The 25,873-nt window shown below is 48.6% G+C and overlaps 1 protein-coding gene across 2 annotated transcripts in view; it reads left to right on the top strand.

Moving 5' to 3' along the window:
* Positions 1-25,873, top strand: part of CNNM4 (cyclin and CBS domain divalent metal cation transport mediator 4) — a 43,801-nt gene that overhangs the window by 11,148 nt on the left and 6,780 nt on the right. For both annotated transcript variants that reach the window (XM_012928565.3, XM_058667580.1), the window contains exons 2-4: positions 24,444-24,587; positions 24,857-24,991; positions 25,674-25,843. In XM_012928565.3, coding sequence (XP_012784019.3) covers positions 24,444-24,587; positions 24,857-24,991; positions 25,674-25,843 — 449 coding nt within the window. The remainder of the gene's footprint in view (positions 1-24,443; positions 24,588-24,856; positions 24,992-25,673; positions 25,844-25,873) is intronic.

The following is a 25,873-nucleotide window of genomic DNA, read 5'->3' as shown; positions in this document are numbered from 1 at the left end:
ACATGCAATTTTGTGTCCCGCTGGTAGGAATGTAGTTTGGATCAGTTCATCAGATTTCTGCCCTGATGAGAGATGGAATCTGTTTTTGTGTTTTCTTCACAACATCCCTGGGAAGGAGCTTCTGGAGAATTGTCTCTTGCCACAGCAGCATAAGGGCCAAGCCCTCCGTGTGGCAGGGCAGGAAGGTGAACCCAGAGGCGCCAGCCTGACTTACTTGGGGTTAAACTTGGTACTGCTGGAGCACTCTGCAGACATTGCAGTCAGAGTGGTTTGCATGCTGTAGGGCTAATTTCTTGTGACCTGGGCAGGGTTCTGGCAAGACTGGTTTCCCCAGGCTCTTTGGAACACCTGGTCTCAGGCCAGCAGGCACCACAGGCATCCGTGCATGGCTGGGAAGGAGCTCCCCTTTGCCCCCTCAACAGGCAAGCTCACTCCCATGCACAGCCACACCCCTCTCACCCTAGAACATAGGAGGCTCACAGTGCTGGCACACACACACTCCCTCACAGGCACAGCCCCACCCATGCCCTCCCCCAGGTGTGCAGGTCGCCTCAGACACACCCACCCCAACCCACACATGCCGTCTTTGGAAGTCAGGCAGAAGTCCATCTCACATCATACTCCTATGAGCTAAAAGTCTAACAAGAGGAGAATGTGGTGTGTACAGCACAGTATATTTCATGAAATGCTCCAAATAGGGACTGATCTCTGGGCTCAGAAGCACCTTCCTTCACTTGCCAGCACTCTGCTCATCTCCGCGATGGCTGTTTGGCCCTCCGTGGGCTGTGCAGAGGGCAGAGTGGGGCAGGCATGGAGAATGCTGACCTCCATGCCCAGTGCTGTGTCATCGCACAGTAACCGTTAGCTATTTTGAAAATCATGATTGGGGCTTGATTATGGCACAGTAAGTTAGGCCACCACCTGCCATGCCAGCATCCCATATCTGGGCACCAGTTTGAGTCCTGGCTGCTCCGCTTCTGATCCTTGCTAATGTGCCTATGAAAGCAGTAGGGGATGGCCCGAGTGCCAGGGTCTGTGCCAGCCACGTGGGAGAGCCCAGTAGAGTTCCAGGCTCCTGACTTTTGGCCAACTCATTTCAATCATTTGGGAAGTGAACCAGCAGATGGAAGATCTCTGTGTGTATGTCACTCTGCCTTTCCAATAAATAAATGTCTTTTAAAGGTCATTGTTATCCAAACGATGCCCCACCTGGTGTTGACCCCAGCCTGTGGCCACAGTGGTTCTCTTGTCTTGGCCCAGATGGCAGACATTTCTAGTTGTCCCAGGAGTACCCCACCCCCATTTGTTATTATAAATTTGTGGAACACCAAAGAACCTACTACATGATTAGATAACATGTTATCATCTAGCCTATGTTGAGGGTAATAGAAGTCAGAGCTTCGGGGAGAAAATGTGCAAGAGAAGCTTAGAATTGAACAAATTCTCCTCCTATGATTCTTTTTTTTCTCCGCTTCAAGTCAGAAAGAAGTTGAGTCTACCCACCCCATAACCAGCCTATTGGTGCCCCAAGTGTGGGGCGCTGCTGTAGGGGAGCCACATCAACTCCTGCACTTGTGGGAGTGTCATTTTGGGGTCGCCAGCCCCTACCTTTTCTAACCCCCTCCCTGATGTCTTGGGAGGGAGGCAAGGAGGGAAGAGGGACATCTATGGGAACAAAGACTCACCCTTAGATTCAGTCTGCCTGAAAATACCCCAGAACCAGAGCCAAGAATGTTGTGGAGAAAAGAAGGGTGAGGAAGAGCAGGAGACAGGGAAGCATGGAAGAAGGAAGTGGCCGCAGGATGTTAGCATTTCAGAGATACTTAACTTAATCCCGCAGGTGCCAGCGATGGGGGATGGGGCGGCGAGGAGAGTCTGGAGAAACCAGAATCGTCTTCAGTTGCCCAACAACTGTATGGCAGCCCCCTGCTGCTTGCCTCCAAGACTCATAGTTGGTTTTTTCTTTTCTTTTCTTTTTTTTTTTTTTTTGGTGTGTGTGTCTGTTGTGTGTGTGTGTATGTTTTAAAATTTTATTTATTTGAAAGGCAGCGTGTCTGAAGTGGAGTGATTGTCCCTTTGCTGGTTTACTCTGCAAATGACTGCAATGGCTAGGGCTGGGCCAGGCTGAAGCCAAGGAGCTTGATACTCCCTCCACACAGGTGGCAGGGGCCCAAGGACGTGGGCCATCCTCCAGCTGTTTTCCCAGGAAGGGGTTGAGTGAGGGGCAGGGCAGCCAGGCATTCCCATAACAGATGCTGGCGATAGCTTCACCCACTGTACCACAGCACTGGCCCGAGGTGACATTTGCTTAACCCCTATCCTGACAGGTTGAGACCATAACTGTTAATGGATGAAACATGGGGAGCTGGCTCAGAAACGGTCCTTGAACTGCTGCCCCATTGGGATGCCAGTGCTATAGGTGGCAGCTTCACCTGTTGTGGCACAATGCAGGCTCCTGGGTTTTTAAGTGAACTTCTGTTGAAGTATAATATAAATTGAGGAAAAGTGCATGAATCATTAAGTGCTCAAAACAGACATCCCTGTATAGTTACCACCAAGTGCAAGGAACACCAGCAGTATCCTGGAAGTACCCCCTGCCTGCCTTCCGGGTCACTGCCCTATTCCTCAAATCATCATAAGCAATTTTTTTTTTTTACTTATTTCTAAGCTTTTGTAGATTGAATCATACAGTATATGTGCATTTCTTCCATGCAGTGTTTTGTTTTGTGTAAAAACAGAGAGCCGTTCCCTGCACTGTTCACTTCCCAAATGCCTGCAACAGCTCAGTCCAGGCCGGGATAGAACCGGAAGCCTGGCAGAGTCTTCCACATGGGGTCAGGGACCCAAGAACCTGAGCTACCACCTGCTGTCTGTCAGGATGTGCATCAGCAGGGAGCTCAGTCAGAAGCAGAGGAACCAGGACAGGAGCCAGGCCCCGTGGGCATCGCAACTGGCAACTCTACCACCATGCCCAACACCTGCTTCCGTATTTGACCCTGTTTGTGTCTGATGTCTTCTGTTGTATGTGGATGCCGAGTTGGCACTAGAGGTGATGTTTCTGGAGTTTCTCCTTGTGACTGTTACCAATGCTGGATGTGTCTTTTGGTGAATGTCTGGAGGCATTTCTGCTGGGAATGTTGCTTGGGTAAAAGACACTTTTCCCAAAGGCCTGCGTGGTCACAGCTTATACTCCTATCCCCACCAGTGCTTGTGTCCTCAGGATTTCACGTGTGTGTTTTAGTTTTGGCATTCAGATAGGGGCCATTGTACCTCATTTCATTTTAAGAATTTTGATGGTTGTTTATTTTTTTTTTTATTATTTATGATACAGTTCCATAGGCTCTGGGGCTTCCCCTAGTGATTTCCCCGATACTATTACAATAGTAGAGTCCTTCATAAACAGTCATTAGCTGTCTTCTGCTGTTTAAGTGTATCCTGATGTTGTCAGAATGGTCAACCTCATTGTATTTTAATTTAGTTTTCCTAGAGATTGATGATATTGTGCATTAAAAAAAGATTTATTTATTGAAAGATAACTAGAAACGAGAGCGATATCCTCCATCTCCTGATTTACTCTCCAAATAGCCGTTAACAGGGCTAGGCAAAATGGAAGCCAGGGGCCAGGGACCCCCTCCTGGACTCCAATGTGGTTGGTAGCAGTCCAGGTCCTTGGGCCATCTTCTGCTACTTTCTAGTGTGCATTAGCAGGGAGCTGGATCAGAAGTGGAGCAGTCAAGAGTTGAACCAGTGCCCACGGGGGAGGCAGGCATCCCAGGCAGCTTAACCTGCTGCACTAGAAAGTCAGCACACTTCATATGCTTATAGTGCGTTTGTATATTTTCTTTTGAGAAGTGTCTGTTAGTGTTGTCTATTTTATAGGGAATTCTTACTTAATAATGCCTAGCTTCTTTATTTGTTGTTTTTAGATGTCCAAGATTTTACATTACAAATAAATTCTCCCACTCCATGGATTTACTTTTCTTTTTTTCCTCTCTCTTTTTCTGTCTTTAGAATTTGGGTGTTTAAATAGCTTCTAATTTTTTAAATTGAAGATAAAATTGTATCTATGGTACAAAACATGATGGCTTTTTATATATGTATATAAAGTGGAATGGGTAAAACAAGGTAATTAACATAGGCATTACTCCACATACTTACAATTCATGATAAGAGCATTTAGAATCTGTCCCCTTAACAATTTTCAAGCATAAAATAGATTATTCTTAACTTAGTCACCTTGTCATACAATAGATCCCTTGAACTACTCCTTTGTGTCATGTAACTGAAAGTTTGTGGATTTTGACCTAGATCTCCCCAATCACCCTTTTCACTCTCTTAAAAAATCCTTTGATTGTGAGAAGCTCTTACAGTGCCATTGATAGCCTGTTTAGAATTCTTTGCCAATACACAAGTTAGGAAGCTGACCTACTTTGTTATTTTCTATAAACTATGTGTGTATCTTTTATATTTATAACTATGATCCTTCTGGAATTTAAAAATATATATATTTACTTATTTTTACTTGAAAGGTAGATTTACAGAGAAAAGGAAAGAGAGAGAGAGAGAGAGAGAGTTAGTTTCCATCTGCTGGTTCACTCCCCCAGATGGCTACAACAACTGGGCCAGGCCAAAGCCAGGAGTCCAGAATTTCTTCTAGGTCTCCCCCATTGGGGCTGGGGACCCAAGCATATGGGCCATCCTCCATGATTCTCCTAGATGCATTAACAGAGAGCTGGAGTAGAAGTGGAGGAGCTGATGCCCATACAGGATGCTGTGCTGCGGGTGGTAACTTTACTTGCTAGTCACAATGCTGACACCTGGAATCTTTTTTTTTTTTTTTTAAGAAATTTATTTATTTGAGAAAAACAGAGGCAAATAGAACAGAGGGATCTTTCATTTGGTGGTTCATTCCATAAATTCCTACAGCAGCTAGAACTGGGTCTGAAGTAGGCTGAAGCCAGAAACCAAAAACTCTCTGGCTCTGTCACATTAGTGGGAGGGCCCCAGGTGCTTGAGCTGCTGCTCCCCAGAAAGCATCAGAAGCAGAAGGAGAGGGGCTGGAATTCAAAACCAGACACTGCAATGTGAGACTAGGGCGACTCAAGTGGGCAGCTTGAACCACTGTACCACAGCACCTACCCCTGTTTCTGTCAATGATGTTAGAGGTTTAAATACATTTTCTTATTCTTTCTTCCTTTTTAAAATTTTATTTGAAAGTTGGAGTTACAAACAGGGTGAAGATTATGGAGGGGAGAGATCTTCCATTTGCTGGTTCATTCCTCAAGGGGTCAGAATGGCTAGGACTGAGCTAGGCTGGAACCAGGAGACATGGGCTCAAGGGCCAAAGCACGTGGACCACCCCTTGCTGCCTTTCCCAGTCCGTTAGCAGAGAGCTGGATCAGAAGTGAAGCAGTGGGGACTCGAACCAGCACTGACGTCAGGTACTAGCATCACAGACAGCAGCTTTACACACTAGACCACAATGCTGACTCCCAAGTAGATTTTTCTTTCTTAGATGTTCAAGGACTAGAGTTCTGCATACTGAAAAGCCTCCCCTCTCACTTGTGTATTTCGGGGGTGGAGGTGGTGGAGGGGCACTGCCTCTGGAATCAAGTAGTCAGGACTCAGATACAGGATACCAGCATGTCAGAGCTGACGTAGCCGCTGCCGCCACTCACCTGCACCTACCTGACTCTTCCGGCCCACACACATGGTTACTTCTCCATTTGTTCACTCCTCTTAATTCCTCTCAATGATATTTTATACTTCTTTGTGTATAGCAGTCATAGATTTATTCTCAGCTATTTGGTTTAGAATGAGGTCTTTACAGCCTGATTTCCCAAACTGTGCACTGTGTACTTTGTTCCATCTCCACCCACCTGGGATGTCCTACAGTTCCTTCCTGAAGCCTACCATCCAGCAAGAGCATTGGACTGAACAGGCTTGAGGGCTCTGTCCAACATAAGGATTCCCCTTGTGCCTTTGTCTCCAGGGCCAGCCGCAAAATGGGATTCCCCTCCATTTATGTACCTCTGACCAATTGGTGGTATATTTGGGGGTTCCCTTGGCATACTTCAGGTCCAGCAATTCCATAGAGCAAGATGAATGAAGTATTAACATTTAGGATTACGGTTTTATTTTGAGGGATGCCATAGGGTGAGGTACAGACTTTTATCAGGCCCGTCTCAAAACCAGGTCTCATTACTTAAGCATGATCAGTTGCATCAGCCAGCAGCCATCCCTCCCTGAATGAGGAGCAGCTCAAACTCAGCTCTGAGTCACGTGCTGGGTCCTTCTGGTGACTAGCTGTGGTTATTCACAGAACAGAGGAGCCCTCCCTGGGTCACTCATTAAGATCACACAAACACTCTCACCACTCACAAATTTCCAAAGTTGGGCCTGGTGCAATAGCTCAAATGGCTAATCCTCCCCCTTCAAGTGCTGGGATCCAGATGTGCGCCGGTACATGTCCTGGCTGTTTCATTTCCCGTCAGCTCCCTGCCTGCGGCCTAGGAATGCAGTGAAGGATGACCCAAAGCCTTGGGACCCTGTACTGGCGAGGGAGACCTAGAAAAAGCTCCTGGCTCTGGATTGCTTCACCTTCAACTGTTGCGGCTACTTGGGGAGTGAGCCAGTGGGTGGAAGATCTTTCCCTCTTTGTCTCTCATTCCCTCTGTAAATCTACCTTTCCAATAAAAGTAAGTAAATCTCCTCCTCCCTCCGCCCCCACCTTTGCCTCTGCTTCCTCTGCTGCTTCACTTCCCAGATGGCCACAGTAGCCAGCCCTGGGCCAAGACAAAGCCAAGGGCTTCATATGTGTCTCCCATGTGGGTAGGGGGGCCCAGACACTTGGATCATCTTCCACTGCTTTTTCCAGCCATTAGAGGGAGCTGGATCTGAAATGGAGCAGCTAGGACATGAACCATCACCCATATGGGATGTCACAGGCAAAGGCTTTTCCTGTTTTGCCACAGCACTGGCTTCCAAATACATTCCTTATTTACCCTACCACGAAGGTTTAGAGAAACAATTAATTTTTATTGATTGCTCTTGCTGTAAATTTACTTATTCTTTTTTTTTTTTGCAAGATTTTATTAATTTAAAAAGCAGAGTTAGAGACAGATTTTTTTCGATATGCTGCCCCAAATGACTGCAGTGATGGGCTGCTTGGAAATGGAGCAGCTGGGCCTTGAACCTGTGCTTATGTGGTGGCAGTGGCTATGCTGTGCCACAAGGCTACCGCCATCTCTAGTTCTGATCAGTCTTACTTTAGATCATTTTGGATTTCATATATATGAAATTATGTTGCCTCTGAGTGACAGCAACTTTATTAACTTATTGCTAAACCTTCTGGTCCTTTTTCTTTTCTTTCTTTTTTTTTTTTTTTAGGATTTATTTGTTTGAAAGGCAGAGTTATAATAGAGACATAGAAGGAGATCTCTCATCTGCTGGTTAATTCCCCACATGCCCACAAAAGCCACGACTGGGGCAGGCTGTAGTTAGGAGCCTAGAACTCCATCTGGGTCACCCACATGGGTGGTAAGGACGCAAGTTACCCGGGCATCCTCTACTGTCTTCTGCATGTTAGCAGAGAACAGCCAGGATTTGAACTGGCACTCTGACATGGGATCCTGAACATACTTAACCCACTCTACCACAGAGCCAGCCCCAAACCTACTAGTCTTATGTCTTCTTATTTCTCTGGCTAGATCACCTGGGTTCGTGCTGAATCGCGCCAGTGGGCATCCTCATTGCATTTTCCCTGGCTGGGGAGAGGGTTACCAAAATTGATCCTTATGCATAATTCTGTTCTTTTCTCTGTGTGGGGGGCTCATGCATCAGTTCCAGAAGATTCTCTTCTCTACCTAATTTGCTAAGAAACTTTATTTTTTTTTAAAGATTTATTCATTTTATTACAGCCAGATATACACAGAGGAGGAGAGACAGAGAGGAAGAACTTCCGTCCGATGATTCACTCCCCAAGTGAGCCACAACGGGCCGGTGGGTGCCGATCCGAAGCCGGGAACCTGGAACCTCTTCTGGGTCTCCCACGCGGGTGCAGGGTCCCAATGCATTGGGCCGTCCTCGACTGCTTTCCCAGGCCACAAGCAGGGAGCTGGATGGGAAGTGGAGCTGCCGGGATTAGAACCGGCGCCCATATGGGATCCCGGGGCTTTCAAGGTGAGGACTTCAGCCGCTAGGCCACGCCGCCAAGTCCGAAACTTTATTTTATTTTTTTTTTTTTTAATATATTTTTTTTAAGATTTATTTTATTTTTATTACAAAGTCAGATATACTGAGAGGAAGAGAGATAGAGAGGAAGTGGAGCTGCCGGGATTAGAACCAGCGGCCATATGGGATCAAGGCGAGGACCTTAGCCACTAGGCCATGCTGCCGAGCCCGTCTTTATTTTTTAATGTATATATAATGAATAGTAGTTGAGTTTACCAAGTGCTTTTTGAGTTTGTTTCTGTTGAGATGATTGAATGATTTACTTTATTCTGAAGTACACTGATTTTGTGTGCTAAAACAAACATGTAGTAAATCTGGCTTTAATTGTGATGTATTATGCTTTTCACACACTAGTGTATTTCATTTTAATCTCAGAATTTTGGCATCTGCACTCATGAGAGAAAGAGGGACCTATAATTGTTTTTCCTGCTATTACGAGAAACGGAAGACATTATGAGATGGCATCAGGTTATTTTTTTAATAGCAGGAAAAATAATTGTTTTGTAATTAAGTGTTTCCCCCTCTTATAATTAATAGCCCTATTTAAGTGTGAGCAAGTTTGAACATACCAAGTCATACTCTCATCCTCCTCTGCCTCCTGCCCGCTCCTACTGCTCACTTCCAGGAGAAACCTCTTACATCATAAGAACTGTTGCTGTAGTTTTTCTCCCTCTTCAAGTTTTGATATCAAGATCTGGAACCATTTTCATAGTAAGCGTTTGAAAGCAGTATATGATTGTGAAAAGCTGATTAGGTATCACCAAGGGAGAAAAAACACCCATGTTTTTTTCCCTAGAGTGTGTGGCTGGGATTAAATTACTAGGCAAGTTTGGTGTGGAAAGCTAGGCCCAACTACATGTGTCTTGATTTTAGCAGCGTCTTTAGCAGGATTTGTTTTTGAATCTTTATGAGTAAGCTGGCTTCTTCCTAATGGCCCACCTTGTTGATGGATTCGGCTGTGGACCACTAACCAGTTACATACACAGGTCTGTTCAAGAACAGGGGAACTCACAAGACAGTAAGTAAGCTGCCAGTGTCTGTGGGTAATCAAGCCAAGGGCTGATTGGGAAGGGGCTCCTCCTGGGTCGGGGCTGCTGGCGTGGGGAGCCAGTGGGCAGGGCAGCATAGAGGAGAAGAGAGGGCTGCGTGGAGAAAGGGATACTGTTTGCTGGGAGGACTCACGCTTATGGGAGGCTGGTGCTGCTAGTGGGACCAGCCGTGTCTGGGTGGGACACAGAAGCCACCGAGTATGTCACACTCTCCTGCTGGGTGTGTGTTCTCCCACTCTGACGGCCCCCTTACCGATTACTGGCTCTTATCTCTTAGGTCACACTGAGACCTTCTAACTGTCCTGCCTGTCGGCTCTCGGATGAACTGGGTCTGAACTGACTGTTAGATAACTTCAGAAACTTTACATGGGCCTGTTGTTTGACCCCAGTCTTAAGGACATGGCTATGTAGCCACATATAGTCAGACACAAATGATTTCTATGTGGAAAAAGGGGGGAGGGGCAGAACAGGCACACTTTAAGAGTCTAAGTAGGGACCTGGTGCAATGGCTCAATTGACTAATCCTCCTCCTGTAAGCACTGGCATGCCATTTGGGTACGAATTCATGTCCCAGCTGCTCCACTTCCTATCCAGCTCCCTGCTTGTGGCCTGAGAAAGCCACAAATTCTTTAAAAAAAAAAAAAGAATAAATTAAAAATAAATAAATAAAATCAGGGTGTAGGGCTGGCACTGTGTGCAGACATCCCATGTGGGTGCTGGGTCAAGTCCTGGCTGTTCCACTTCCAATCCAGCTGTTGATCTGGGAAAGCAGCGGAAGATGGCTGAAGTCCCTGGGACCCTGCACCCATGTGAAAGATCTGGAGGAAGCTCCTGGCTCTCGGCTCCTAGCCTTAGATTGGCTCAGCTCCAGCTGTTGTGGCCATTTGTGAATCGGGATGGAAGATCTTTCTCTCAGTCTCTCCTTCTCTCTGTAACTCTGCCTTTCAAATAAAAATAAAATGAATCTTTAAAAAAATTGGATGCACATCTGTACATGATGCTCCAATTCATGATAGGAATATACATTGTGAAATCTTATCTATATGTATGCATTATGAAACTGTCAATACTCAGTTAAGAGTAGTTATCTATGCAAGGAAGGCCTTAATTTCCTTCCACTTTTGTGCGACCAGTATCAGAAAAAAAAAGTAAAGTCAGATACTTGTAAAATAATTGAGCTATAAAGAAATAGAAGTTAGCATACTGGAGAGTTGATAGCCTTAGAGAAATATGAGTGTGTTTCAGAGTTTGTGGAAAATTGAATTAAAAGATATTCATCTTGGTGCAAGACAAAGTTGAAATCCAAACATGATTTTATTAAATAATTAACCACAATTTTTTTAAAAATGCAGCCTATATTTGTATTTTTTATAGATGTTATTATTTTTTTTTTGTAAAGCTTTATTTTTATTGGAAAGGCAGATTTACAGAGAGAAGGAGATACAGAGAGAAAGATTTTCCATCTGCTGGTTCACTCCCCAAGTGGCTACAATGGCCAGAACTGAGCCAATCCTAAGGTAGGAGTCAGGAGCTTCTTCTGGGTCTCCCACACGGGTGCAGGGTCCCAAGGCTTTGGGCCGTCCTCGACTGCTTTCCCAGGCCACAAGCAGGGAGCTGGATGGGAAGTGGGGCTGCTGGGGTTAGAACGGATGCCCATATGCAGTCCCAGGCATGCAAGGCAAGGATTTAGCCACTAGGCTATTGTGTGGGCTCCTATATTTGTATTTTTATGTATTATAATAATGCTTCTCTACATTTTAAAATTTAAAAACAAGCCCCACAGAGAGGCATATTGTAATATTAAATATTTACAGTAAAATTTACAGATGTTTGCAGATAAAAATCTGAGCTTTGCTTCAAAATAAACCAGTGGAATAAGTGGGAGTAAAGAGGAAACAAGTTTGGCCATGAGGCATCATTAATGTCTATATTAGATGAGGGTGTAATTATCTTGTTACCTCTGCTCTCGCGTGTGCTTGATATTTTCCGTATCAAAAAGCTAAAACACTAAACTGCCAGGTGGAGAAAATTGGGCAAGACAATCTGTTCCCAGGGCGCGTGACCAGGGAATGGCTTCTGCCATCCGCTTGTCAGCAGCTTCCCTGGCTAGAAGGAACAGCTGCTGGAACCCAGGTCTCAGGTGTGTCACCCCCACCACCTTCACACCCCCCACCCCTGCCCTGGGCTTGAGTTCTCTGACGCCTAGGCCCCCTCATTCCGCCTTTCCACCTTTTCCAGGCACTTTAGCAAGGAGCTGGGTCAGAGGCAGAGTAGCTTGGGACTCAGACCTGCACTCCAATAACAGAATGCAGGTGTTGCAAGTGCTACCTTAACCTGTGTTGCCAAACTCTCTCCCCTACCAGACTGTTAAAGGGACCCATCTAGACCTTCACCCCATTAGCCTGTATCTTGATTCATTAGTCTGCACCACTGTTCACTCAAAAACTATATAGGGGCTGGGCCTGGCATGGTAGCCTAGTGGCTAAAGTCCTTGCTTTACACGCGCTAGGATCCCATATGGATGCCAGTTTGTGTCCTGGGTACTCCACTTCCCATCCAGCTTCCTGCCTGTGCCCTGGAAAAGCAGTCAAGGACTGCCCAAAGCCTTGGGCCCCTGTACCCTTATGGGAAACCCGGAATGAAACTCCTGGTTCCTAGCTTAGGATTGGCTTAGCTCCGGCCACAGTGGCCACTTAGGAAGTGAACTAGCGGATGGAGGATCATTGTCTCTCCTCTCTGAAAAGCTGCTTTTCCAATAAAAAAGTAAATATTAAAAAAAAAAAAAAGAACACCATATAGGGGCCAGCATAGTGGCATAATATAATCCTCCACCTGTAGTTGTTGGCATCCCATGTGGGCACCCATTTGTGTCTCAGCTGTTTCAGTCTGATCCAGCTCTCTGCTTATGGCCTGGGAAGCAGCAGGTCATAGCTTGGCTTGAAAAGAGCCCCTGCACCCACATGGGAGACCCGGAGGAGAGTCCTGACTCCTGGTTCCTGGCTTTGCACCAGCCCACCTCTGGCCACTGTGGGCTTTTGGGGAGTGAACCAGTGGAAGGAAGATCTCTCTCATTGTGTTTCCTTCTCTCTGTAACTTTACCTTTCTAATAAAAATGAATAAACTTGTAAAAAAATTATACAGTGGACATTTTACCAGTGCACACATTCTGAAGCCAACAAAATGTTGACGGCATGTTTGAGTAAACGTTGGTTGCTAAGACCTGGTGAGTACTTAGCCTTCATTTGGCCTGTAGCATGAGCCCCATCCTATCTCGAGGTGCAGGCGCGGTGGGATTAACTCTCCACTCTGCCTGGCAGCCTGTCCCCGGTGGCTTTCTCACTGGCTTGAATATCCTGGCTTGCCCCTCAGTGTCTCATTGCACAGTTACTATCACCCCCACACCTGCCGGTTCCTTGACCAGCGCCCCCATCTGGTTAGTGAAGGTGCTCACCCAAACCTAGGAATCTGAGCAAGAGTGCAGCATGCCTTGTTTGTGTCCCCTCCCTGCCTGCTGGGAAGTCAGCAAGTGCATACAGGCTGGGGCGGGGCTGCACATGCACGCAGGTTGGGGCCCCCTGTTCAGGTTGTGCACAAAGTAGAACACTGCACTTTAAAAAAAAAAGATTTATTTATTTTTATTACAAAGTCAGATATACAGAGAGGAGGAGAGACAGAGAGGAAGATCTTCTGTCCGATGATTCACTCCCCAAGTGAGCCGCAATGGCCGGTGCTGTGCCGATCCAGAGACAGGAGCCAGAAACTTCCTCCAGGTCTCCCACGTGGGTGCAGGGTCCCAAAGCTTTGGGCCGTCCTCGACTGCTTTCCCAGGCCACAAGCAGGGAGCTGGATGGGAAGTGGAGCTGCTGGGATTAGAACCGGCATCCATATGGGATCCTGGCATGTTCAAGGCGAGGACTTTAGCCGCTAGGCCACCGTGCCAGGCCCATCACTGCACTTTCTTTAGCTTAGATAATGAGTGTGCTTGTGCTGAGTGCCCTGTGGATACTGCTCTGACAAGCTCCTTAGTTGAGGTCCTGTGGAGTTGCTGCCTAAGCTGGCCCATGTCTCCCCCAGGGTGGCCCAGCAAGTGTTTTGACATTCCCTGAGTGTATCTGTGGCCCATGACCAAATCTCTGCTCCCTATGGTGGGTGTCTGCCACTTCCTCTCTATTTTTTTCCTCCCTGTCTTCCCATTGCCTTGCGTTCCATGACCATTTCTTCCCTCTTAAAAACACTCTTACCAGAGCCAGTGGTGCAGTGCGTTAAACTGCTGTGTGCAACACCAGCATCCTGTAAGGGCACTAAGAGTTAGAATCCCTGGATTCTCCACTTCCAGGCAAGCTCCTTGCTGAGGTACCTGGGAATGCAGGTCCTACCTGGAGCACCCATGTGGGAGATTCAGATGGAGTTCCTGGCTCCCGGCTTCAGCCTGGCCTAGGTTAGCTGATATGGCCACTGGAGTGGGGACTGCGGGCGGGAATGGGGAGTGAATCAGTGGATGGAAGATCTCTCCATCTCTCTTCTCTCTATGTAACCTTTCAAAGAAAACCAAAATAAGTAGCCACTGACTCTACAGAATTTCCTCTGGCGGTGTTGATTGAGTAGCTTGTTTGCTGAGCACCTCCGTGTCTCTGACCTCATTCAAGGTGTTGGTGAGTGACTCAGGAACCAGCAAACGTGACTTCTGCCAGACAGAGTGCATACCAGGACTCCTCCTGGGGAAGGAAGCTGGCAGGTTTCTGTCCAGTTTGCCAACGCCTGTGTCCTTTGACCCAGTGACTTCATGCCTATTATATAATAATCTCCCATGACTGAAATGGTAACATGGAGGCTTTTTTTCTTTTATTGTTGTGACTTTATCTGCCAGAGAAAAGATGGGCAATAATCTTGTATGCCAACTGCAGGAGGGAAGGGCTTGGTCTATCCTGGCACCTCAAGCCAGGGAACATGCCACAGGTGAATCAAGGAGCTCAGGGCTTCTGTTTCGTGCATGTAGCTAGGAGCATATAGGTGCATATAACATTTTTAAAAGATGTATTTATTTTAAAGGCAGCTTTGGAGGGAGGCAAGGAGAGAAATTGTCGATCCTTTAGTTCATTCCACAGATGGCCACAGCGGTCAGCGCTGGGTCAGACCAAAGCCAGGAGCTTCTTCTGGTTCTCACACTTCAGTGGTGGAGGCCCAAACACTCGGGCCACGTTGTTTTGCTTTTCTCAGGTTCTATAGTAGGAAGCTGGACCAGAACTGGAGTAGTCGGGGCTCAAACTGGAGCCCGTATCGGAATGGGCAGTTTACAGGTGGTAGTTTTACATGCCACATCACAATGCTGGCCTCGTGTTGCATTTTTTTGAGGAAAAACTGAAAATAAATGTAATACAGTCATCCAGCCCTCCATATCCATGTTTTCTGCATGAACTGAGTATAGGTTAAAAAAAATTTTTTTTTTTTTTTTTTTGAGAAAAAGTTCCATTGAACATGTGGATCTTCTCTCTTGGTATTAGTCCCTAAATAATACAGTAACTATGTATACTGTACATCCGTGATAAGTAATCCAGAGGTGATTTAAAGCACATAAGAGGCTATGTGTAGGGCCCGGCGGCGTGGCCTAGCGGCTAAAGTCCTCGCCTTGAAAGCCCCGGGATCCCATATGGGCGCCGGTTCTAATCCCGGCAGCTCCACTTCCCATCCAGCTCCCTGCTTGTGGCCTGGGAAAGCAGTTGAGGACGGCCCAAAGCTTTGGGACACTGCACCCGCGTGGGAGACCCGGAAGAGGTTCCTGGTTCCCGGCTTTGGATCGGCGCGCACCGGCCCGTTGCGGCTCACTTGGGGAGTGAAACATCGGATGGAAGATCTTCCTCTCTGTCTCTCCTCCTCTCTGTATATCCTGCTTTCCAATAATAATAAAAAAATCTTTAAAAAAAAAAAAGAGGCTATGTGTAGGCTCTATGTAAACGCTATACTACATAAAAAGGATTTCTGAATATCCACAAATTTTGATGTCTGCAGCGGGCGCCCTTGAACCTATGCCTACAGCTAACACCAACTGTATATGTGTGGTAGAAACTTCTAGAAAAATGTCAAATGATTGATAAAGGAAAGTCAACCTGATGCCATTGACTAGCACATCAATTGTTTGGTATGTTCCGGTGTAAGTCGGCCACAAAATTGCATTGCTTTATTCCCTCCTCCTCCTAAGATGAAAATAGCTATTGTTCTATTTTTTTATTATAAAAGTAAAAAATAGCACATTTTGAGTGTAGAATGCATTAAACAAAAGTGGAGGAAAAAAAGAAACACAACCCAGGCCATTGCTCCTAGTGTACTGTTTTGTAACTTTTTGCTCCATAAGGGCTCTGAATCACCACCTCTTGAAATACATTATGTTTGAGTGAGCCTGTTGCAGTGACTGGCAGTGTAGCCACATGAATAGCATCGGATGAGCTCATGGACACACCTTCCCTGCTGGCCTGGGAATCTCCTTTGTATTAAAGTCACTTTCTGGGGCTGGAGGAAATAGCCATGTCCAAGGTCTTGTACACTTTACATTTTGACACACACTGTCGAATTGTTGAAGAAAAAATAGGTAATTCCTGGCTTGCACTGGGATTGCTGATGTTGTAAATCTTAACATGCTAGGTTTGAAAAAGTGACAGTTCATTTTTTAATTTTGTGTTTTCTTGTTTTTAATTTACATTTGTATTTAAAATTAGAGTGCTTTTTTTTTCTTGTTGACTGATAAATGCTTATATAAAATAGTGAGATAGGACCAATTCGCAAACATGCTCTTGTAACCTCTCATCAAAAAGCAATCTCTTTCTTCCTTTGATTTAAAATATTCAGGTTTGGGGCTGGCATTGTAGGTGAAGCTGTACATGTGACACTGACGGCCCACTGTGCAGTGGTGGTCTTGTGTCTAGTGTCTCCACTTCCGAAGCATGGGGATGCACCTGGAGAGACCATGGCTGATGGTTCAGGTGCTTGGGTCCCTGCTGCCCACATGGAAGACCTGCCTAGAGTTCTGGGCTCCTGACTGGCCTGGCACAGCCCTGGTTGTTACAGCCATTTGGAGGGTGAACAAAGGTATCTCTCTGTCACTCTGCCTTTTCTTTCTTTCTTTCTTTTTTTTTTTTCTTTTTAATGCCCCATTTATGAGGCAGATACTGATTTGCACTAGTGGTGAAGATGCCTGTGTCTCACATTGGAGGAACGGGGTTCAAGCCCTGACTCTGCTCTTCTAGCCAGCTTCCTGTTAATGCGGACTCTTGGAGGCAGTCGGGTGTCTGCCTCCCATGTGAGAGTCCTGGATCGATTCCTGTCTCCCCTCTTGTGGGCCTTTGGGGAATGAAGCAGTGGATGGGAGCTCAGCCTTCAAGTCCTCTTTCCCAACCCCTGCCACTCAAATAAATAAAGTTTCCCTAAAATGAAATTCCAGGGTTATTATATATAGTATTCTCAATTTCCTGGGGTTTGGATCTGATGTTTTTTATTGTCTTCTACAGTAGCACCCTATTTTATTTTTAATGAGAACTTGTAAAAAAATTATTTTCCTTTTATTTGAAAGACAGAAAGACTGAGTCAGGGTGAGATAAAAAGAGAGATTTTTCTATCCTCTGCTTCATTGGTTCCAAATGCCCACCACAGTTAGGGCTGGGTCATGCTGAAGCCAGGAGCCTGGCACCCCTGCTAGGTCTCCGATGTGGGTGGCAGGGCCACTACTTGCTGGATCAGGAGCTGAGGAGTCAGGACTGAAGCCAAGCCCTGGGATGTGGGGTGTGGGGCTGGTCCCAGATGGCTTCTTAGTCTGCCCCACCACACTGTTGTGATCTCAGGCCTTACAGTAAATAGATTCTGTATCCAAATTAAGGCCCTCCTCGGAGTTCAGATGGCTTGTGGATGGAAGAGCACCCATGCTGGTCTCACCAGGCCAGTCCTGATTGCCATGGAAACAGTGATGAGGGCATTTGGGCCAGGCACCCCGCTGTGTCCAGAGGCAGCTCCATGAGAACCAGGACAGGTGTAGTTTATTAAGGTATCTCGACACAGACACTGCCACCGTCATCCTGCCCCCTGCACCCATGCTTGGACCTCAGGTGCTGCTGTGCCTGTAGAGGATGTCAGCTGCCTGGCTCCTGTTGAGAATGGCACAGTGGGGCCTCTGGAGCCTGCTGTTCCTCTCCCAGTGCTCAGGTAACCTTACCTTTGCTTGGAAACCCAGGATGTCCTGGGGCCCAGCTGTCACACGTAAGCACTGCTTGCTGGGCTACCTCAGCCTTCCGGTCTGACTGTCCAGACCAACAGCCTCTCCTCTGGGAGGGGTGGGGATGGATGATGAGCCATGTTGAGGACTGGGGATGAACTTGGCTAAACCCTCGCCAGGTTAGAAGGCCAGGGGCCTGTTGCTTCTCTCCTCCCCTACCTCTGCCTTTCAGGCTAGGCTGGGCCACCGCTCCTCCTGCTGGCTGAGGTCAGCACTATTAATAGTCAGCTTAATCCTGCCCAAGCCTGGGCAAAGGGAGGAACAAGGAGGGGGACTGCCAGGCAGTCAGGGGTACCCAGATGTCTGCAGGTGCAGCCAAGGGCCCAAGGTCATGTTGTCCTGCTGGCCAGGCCAGCCCCTCTTCCATGGGAGAGCCCGAGTGTTCAGGGCCATTCCTGGGGATGTGAGATGTAAGAGGCTAGAACTTTCTGGAGCAGCCAGTGGGGAAGGTACCAAGGATCCATCTCCAGCAGTGTGGAACCCTTGGCTGAGCTAGAGGTCCTACCAGAGAAGCAGCTGAAGCTGAGGAGGGGGCCTCTCCCCCCAGGGCCTCTGTGAACTTTGAAGCCCAGCATCTGGAAGTGTTTCCTTATGGTCCTGGAGAGACTGTAAAGTTGGTTTTATTTATTTTTATTTTATTTTATTTTATTTTTTTATGGGGGCAGGGAGGAGGATATGGCAGTTTGCTAAAGTGAGCCTTGTGGAAGGCAAGGGACCAGGCTTTCTGGGGAACCCTGGAGACCTCCTTCCTGCAGCCAGCCAAGGGTCCACAGCACCTGCTGTGGGGAGCAGCGAGGGCCCTAGGCCGAGGCCTGGTCATTCAGAGATGGACACTGAGCAACTGATGCTGTGGGAGGAAGCAGCAGGCTCAGGCTAAAGCTGGGCGTGAGCCAAGGATGGAAGGAAGAAGGTTGCAAAGGAGGCGATGGAGTGGGAGTGACTGTCGAGGACCTCAGCTGGGTTCTGGGTCCTTGCCTGCCTGCCGTCTGACTGAGGACCTGTCAGGTGGTGGGGAGGTGTGGCTGCCTGCCGCTGGCTGCCACTGAGCTTTCTAGAGGAGGCCTCACCTGCAGTTCTCTAACAGGTGGGTAAGTCCTACCTGGCTGCGACTGGGCAAAGGTCAGCAAGGGTGGAGTGGGCAAGCAGGCCACTGGGCAAGGCCTTGGGGTGTCAGCGGGGCCTCCTTGCTGGCAGCACCCTCAGCCAAGTAGCCCCTTGGGAGCAATACTTAAATGTAGGGTGGCTCAGGCACCTCAAATCTAAGAGAAAGTAGTATTAGAAAATTTTGATAAGTTACTCTGATGTGTTTTTCTAAATTAGGTTTAGTTTAATTTTAGTACTAATTACAAAGGTGGGAGAGTTGTGGACCCATGTAGACCTCTGATTAAGGGGGGGAGGATCTGGGTGCGGGGAAATGTGGGTGAGATGAATGTTTTCGTCTATCTTCCTGTCTAGGGGAGTGGAAGGTGGGTAGATGCATTGCTCCTAGCAGTCAGACTACATCAGTACAAGGGATGCAGACAGTTACCTTAGAGACCCAGTGAGAAGAAAGAATGTTCTGGAGGATGTCATTTGAGTGGTCTTGATTGTTGGCTTTGTTACACCAGGGGTGAGAAATTTCTAAGGCTTGTTGGCTGTCCATGTCTACCTCATTGTGTCCACAGCCTTAGGTGCTCACTGCCAAGCCTGGACTGGAGTGTTGTTCAGCCTGCCCTTCTTTCCATCCTTTGGAGAGGTGCTCAAAGCCTTCTTCTGTTGGCTTAGGTGAGCCGGCAGTCTTGTCTTGATCCTTGCATGGGAATCAGCAACTGAGGTGACCTAGTTCCAGCATGTGCTCCGGGGGTCAGATCACATGTATATATGATTTTCCCTGAGGTCAGGGATTGAGTGCAGAAGTCCAGTTGGGGAATTCCCTAATAAATCCCATCTGGGAAGTCATCATGTGTACCAGCTGGTGCAGGACCAAGCCCAGCCTGCCCCTACACCAGCCCACACATGTACCACGGAATACATTTGCCTGGCCAGTCCCACCCCCACCCCCAGCCCTGAGTTTCACACAAGCCAGCAGTTGCTATGGCCTAATGTGGCCAGACCTGGCCCACCTCCAACCTCAGCTCTTAAGTGCACTAGCAGTTGCTACAGCCTAGTTGGAGTAACCCCAAATCACCCCTACAGGCTTGCCCTCAGCCACAGCTCTTGCATGGCAGGTGCTGTGACCCAGCTAGGCCTGGCCTAGTCTGGTCTGGCCTGGCCTAGTCCTAGCTCTCAACAGTGGGTGCTGCAGCCTAGCCCAGCCTGGCCCACCCCAGTCCCACTCTCAGGATTACTGGTGTATGCTGTGACTAACTTGGCTCTGCCTGTCCCCAGCTACAGTTCTTGTGTGTGCCAGCAGGTGCTGCTGCCTAACCTGACCTGGCATGCCCCCAACCCTGGCTTTCATGTGTACCAGAGGGTGCTGTGGCCTAGTTGGGGTGACCTCAAAGAATCTCTACTAGGCCCACCACCAAATAGAGCTCTCACAAGTACCAGTGTGTGCTGCAGTCAAGCCCAGCCTGGTCTACCTCCAGCCCCAGCTCTTGTGTGTGCCAGCTGGTGAGTTGGTCTGGTTTGGGAAGGCCTTGTGGAGTTCCCCCATCCAATCCATACCCTATCCCAGCTTCCCTGATTACTTGTGGATACAGTGACCTGGTCCACAAAAGCACTTGGAGATCATTTTATATGTGTCACCAAGCCCTCAGTGGCCCCCATGCCAACTACTTCCTGGCCCTCGGCAATGTGTGTACAGCAATGGTGACAGCATTGGGGTAGCTCTGGCTGACACATGCCCACATTGGCACAGTGGGCACTCTGCCCCTCCCTCCCTAAATACATTTATATTTTTATGAATAGGTAATTCTGCTGGCACAATGGTATAGTTAACACAGAGTTGGCACTAACTAGGCCTAGAATGCCTGCCAACTATTGGCTGTTTTTCTCCTGGGAGTGTAACACTTGCCTTGGTACAAGGCAACCTAGGCTGTTGCCTAGAGCTGGGGTGTGATGTGTTTCTAATTATGAAGTTAATATTGATTATGGAAGTCTGAAATTATACAGTGAAGACCAAAAAAAAAAAAAAAAAGTAAAAAACAGAAGCCATCCTAGATGTTCTACATTTTCAAATCAAAGCAAGAAATTGCTGTTTTGGGTTAAAACCATCCAATACCAGTAATTCTGTATGACTCAACTCAAGATGAAAATCTCGCTGTTTTTCCTTCATCATTCAGATTTTGCAGAAATGTGAGGTTTTCAGCTGTGGCTGTTTTTTTGTTTTTTTTTTTTAACTTATCTTTTTATTTTTTAAATTTTGTTTTATTTTATTTTGTATTATTTAAATGTTCATTTCTCTCCCCAGCCACCCCCCAAAGCCCGATGATTCAGTTGAATGAATGCAAGTGCTGAAATGAGGTGGCTCATTAAAAATAAAGTTTCTTTTTGGAGTTCAATTCCATATAATGAGAATCATGACTGTGAGTCTCAAGTTGAGCTGTTCAGACAGTTTTTCAGTTAGTGGTGATTTCTGAGGTATAACACAAAAATCGCTCTTACTAAAACCCCAAATATCTCTTCGTCTGGTCTACATCCTTCTCCTTCCCCTGGCGCTGCTGCCGAGTGGGTGTAGAGGAGTACAAGAGGCCAGGCTCAGCCCCTGGGGGCACGATCAACCACAAGGCCAGGATGGAACATGGCATTTGAAGTCACAAGGGCCCAAGGAGCAGGTGCAAGGCCGAGCCCTGGCACCGTGCAGCACCAGAAGCCAGGGCAAAGGCCAACACTGTCTCGGGGTCCCTGTCTGGGCCAGACAAGGGGGAGGGAGTGGCCCGTTAGGAAGGAACCCCTCGTGTGGAGCCCCAGCTAGCCAAGCCCAGAGTCACACCAGTGCCTAGAGTTCAGGAGCCCAGGACTGCACACGTACATCTACCTGGTGCCTGTCATTCAGGTGGCTGCCATCAGAGGGCGCCCACGTACAGTGGTGATGCCCAGCAACAAAGAGCCTCTGAGACAGCGGCCTGTCTGGACCAGCACCAAGACCTTGCCCAGGGATTCAGCTCCTTTGATCCACTTGAGGGATGTTTCTGCCCTTGAGAGAAGCTGCCAGCCTTTCTCTGTGAGGACAGCACAACCCATGACTGTTTACTGGTAAGGATTTCGTCTGAGCCTGTGTAATCAGAGATCTCAGGGCGGGATGGGACATTCAACCTAAGTAGAAGGCATATCCCCAGGGCCTGTGCAGAGGGGCCTTGCCCACCCAGAGACTCTTGTCACTTTCTGCTTGTCCCCCTTGGTAGGTCTAGAGGCCAGTATTGTGGTGCAGAGGGTTAAGGTCCCACCTGCAATCTCAATAGAGCAGTAGAGACAGGATCACAGGACTCCTCCCACAAGCCCCCCAAAGGGGGACTCTTATTCAGGTGCCAGGGAGGGATGACGGGGGTGCTGTGTGAACCCACACACTTCACTTTGCTTCTATGTATACTCTGCCTCTAGTTTGTTCTTCCAGCAGCAGCTGTCTCTGGATGTGTTGTGGGATGGCAGGGTCCGGTTCTTGTGTCTGACACAGAGGGAATTTAGGGACGAGCTATAGTCGGGTACAGTTGAGGAGGGAGCTTATTTACACCAGGAGAGTCCTCACTTGTGCTTGAGTGAGGGCTGTACCCAGCAACGGGTGGGGTGTCACAACAGGTGGGGCTGGAGTCCCACCCATTTTCCTGCTTTTTCTGGAAGTTTGGAAAGTGTCGCATTGTTGTTGGGTGTCTGGTGGGAGGGGGAGTGTTGACCATGGTCATTTTATTAGAATCTCACTATGATGATTTATAGTGTGCTATGGATCGTGGCTGGCACTCCATCAGCAGCTATGTTGGTTATTTTCAGCCTTGGCTAGTCCATGGCACAAAAGGCCGGGTGGGCAGGGTCGAGGGGAGGGGCCCGTGGCATCAGCACCTCCTCTTTGTCCTCTGCCAGCTTGCCTAGATCAGTGTCTGCCACAGCCAGTCTGTCCAGCTGGACCCTGTCCTCCCCGGAGTGGCTGTGGTCCCAGTGTTGTGCCCACGCCCCATGGCCTCTAGGTTTGGGGCTGGAGTGTGTGGAAAGCCTGTTTGTCTCTGTGGGAGAATGCCAAGTTGGGGACAGATGCCTTATTTACTGTTTTCACCTATTTGTTGACTTACTTTATCTGACTCCTCAGGCCACCTGAGAGTTTCCTGGAGCAGGCAGCCCCCCAGCAGGTGCAGAGACCCCAGGGACAGACTTCAGGGTCCTGCTGGCTGCTACCCTGCTGTGGGACTTTGGGAATTGTCCTTGCATTCTGTCCACTTGTCTCCTAAGAAAGTTCCAGGGGGATTTATTTTTCATTTCTGTCTAAGATTTATTTATTATTATTGGAAAGTCAGATTTACAGAGAAAAAGAGAGACAATATCTTCCATCTGCTGGTTCACTCTCCAAGTGGCCGTGACTGCTGGAGCTGAGCCGATCCAAAGCCAAGAGCCAGGAGCTTTTTCTGGGTCTCCCATGTAGATGCAGGGTCCCAGGGCCATAAGCAGGGAGCTGAATGGGAAGTGGAGCAGCCAGGATACGAACTGGCATCCATATGGGATCCCCATACATAGGTGAGGACTTATCAGCCAGTAGGGTACCGCGCTGGGCTCTCCCTGGGTATTTCTAATCAGTTCCAGCCATGGATCTGTCCAGCAAGGTGCTGAAATGGTTCTGACCACAGTCAGCAGAAGGACTTGCTCATACATGTCCCAACAACTAGCGGTTGAGTGAGAAACCTTCCCAAAGCTCCGCCTTCCCTCCCACGTCACAGGGGCTGTGCCATGGTCAGTTTTTACCTGAGGTGTGAGCCCTTACATTCTCTTTCTGTTTTCCCTTAGAGGTGTCTAGGAGTCCTGGGGGAGCCCATCCTAGAGCTGGGGGTGAGAGTCCTGTGACCTTCCAGACCAGGAAAGCAGCCTCTCCCACCAGGATTTAGATTGAGCTCTTTGGTTCTCAGAGTGGATTGTGCACGGGAAGTCCTATGGGAGAAGCATCTTGTCTAGTTTCCCAGGGCTTCTCCGCTACGCCCCCCACACCGGGGTGGCGGGACACCCAGCTCCATTCCCTCTGGCTGCCCCTATTTTGTTGTTCCCTGGGGCTGGGCCATGAGAGCAGAGGGACACCCCCAAATGGAGCCTGAGAAGCACCACCACCCACAAAGCGCCTGTGGAGGGTCCCACCACAGTCCTGCCTCCGCGTGCTCTCCCATGCTCGGTTGGTTAGTGGAGGGGTGGCCTCTGTAATTATCATTTCTACCAGGCCTAATTACAGTGGGCTAATTTGGTAATGGCTTTGGGAACTGAGTGCCTCTCCTTGGGGCGGCGTTACGGCCACTGGGTCCCAGGCAAGGGAGCTAGGCCAAATGGAGCGCAAGGCCCTCTGTGTCCACTCGGTGCTGCCTGGTCTGTGTGGGTCTCTTTCTTCTGTGGCAGCCCCGGGAACCCCAGGAGACCATGCTGAATGGCATTAGCTGGGACCTTGCCAGTTTAAACCAGCTTCCTGCATGTGGCCTGGGAAAGCAGTAGAGGTCAGCCCAAAGCCTTGGGACCTGTACCTATGTCAGAGACCTGGAAAAGGCTCTGGGTTCCTGGCTTCGGATTGGTGCAGCGCTGGCTGTTGAGGCTGCTAGAGGAGTGAATCAACAAGCAGAAGATATTCCTCTGTCTTTCCTCTTCTCTGTGTATTTGACTTTGCAATAAAAATAAATAAATAAATAAATAAAACACCCAAGATTCCACTCCGGTAACTCATGACCTTCTGCGCATTAACATGTGGCGGAGGCTGGCTCACCCCTGATCCCTGTGCTTTCCTCTGACCAAATGTGTTGTCCCCACAGGCAAGTCCCACCTGGCCATTGTGCAGAAGGTCAACAACGAGGGTGAGGGAGACCCCTTCTATGAGGTCCTGGGCCTGGTCACCTTGGAGGACGTCATTGAGGAGATCATCAAGTCTGAGATCTTGGATGAGTCGGACATGTACAGTGAGTTTCAACCCCATCCCATGGGCCCACAGTCACCTGCCCTGCCAGGCCCAGAAGTCTGGGGTCCCTGTTTTTGAAGGCCACAGTATAGGGCAAGGAGGACCAGGGAGCAGGTGCTGTGTGCTGACTGGTTGCTGAGAGCAGTGAAGGGAGGCAACCTTATTTGCTCCTGGCTGTTTACAGGCATGGATGTGGGGGGTGGGTACTGTTCTCATTTGTTCTGAGTCCTCGGGGTCATTGTTCTCAGTTCCTGATTCTTTGTCTTGCAGCCGACAACCGGAGCCGGAAACGAGTGTCTGAGAAGAACAAGCGTGACTTCTCAGCCTTCAAGGACGCTGACAATGAACTCAAAGTGAAAATCTCACCCCAACTCCTCCTGGCTGCTCATCGCTTCCTAGCCACGGGTAGGAGCTCGGGGGGGGGCCGCTGGAGTGTGGAGGGAGATGCAAGCACAGGGAAGAAATCCTGGGCCTCTGGCTACTGTCTTCCTTGCCGGGGGCAGCAGGTCCCTGGGCTGGACACTTGCATACCCGAGTAGGTGGGTGGAGCCACGCACTTGCGCCATCTTCTGCTGTCTTGCTAAGCATAGTGACCAAGCAGGGAGCTGGCTCAGAAACAGAGCAGCTAGGATTCAAGCCTGTGCTCCAGTGTGGGGTGTCAGTGTTGCAAGCAGTGGCTTACCCTGCTATACCACAGGGCCAGGCCCCGATGGTAACGATTCGAGTAGCACTTGTGAAGCACTTTGCCCAAGCCAGGAGTGTGTCTTAAGTGCTTTACTTGTGTTATGTCAATTGACCTCGCACCCATCCTCTGAAGCTTTATCCCCGTCTGATGTTTGTGCAGACTGAGGCGCAGGTTAAGTGATTTGCTCAGAGTCCTGTGTGATTAGGAATGGCATCACCCTCCAGGCCCACACAGGCAGATGTAAGACTTGGGTTGAAGCAGCCCAAAACCAGAGGGGAACAGGAAGTGGGACATGCCCAAGCCGGCTGGGTGGGAGGGCTTCTCAGCAGTGATCTGGCGAGCACTTGGGCTCACCTGGCCTGGACCCCTCCATGTGATATTGCGCTCTCTCCCCTCCCACAGAGGTCCCCCAGTTCAGCCCCTCACTGATATCAGAGAAGATCCTGCTGCGGCTGCTCAAGTACCCGGACGTCATTCAGGAGCTCAAGTTTGACGAGCACAATAAGTACTATGTCCGCCACTACCTGTACACCCAGAATAAGCCTGCCGACTACTTCATCCTCATCCTGCAGGTGAGTGCCCCTCCTCTTGACAGCCCCCCA

The sequence above is a fragment of the Ochotona princeps genome, chromosome 8 (genome assembly GCF_030435755.1).
Source record: "Ochotona princeps isolate mOchPri1 chromosome 8, mOchPri1.hap1, whole genome shotgun sequence".
Lineage (NCBI taxonomy): Eukaryota > Metazoa > Chordata > Mammalia > Lagomorpha > Ochotonidae > Ochotona > Ochotona princeps.
This window is presented reverse-complemented; position numbering and strand designations above follow the sequence as displayed.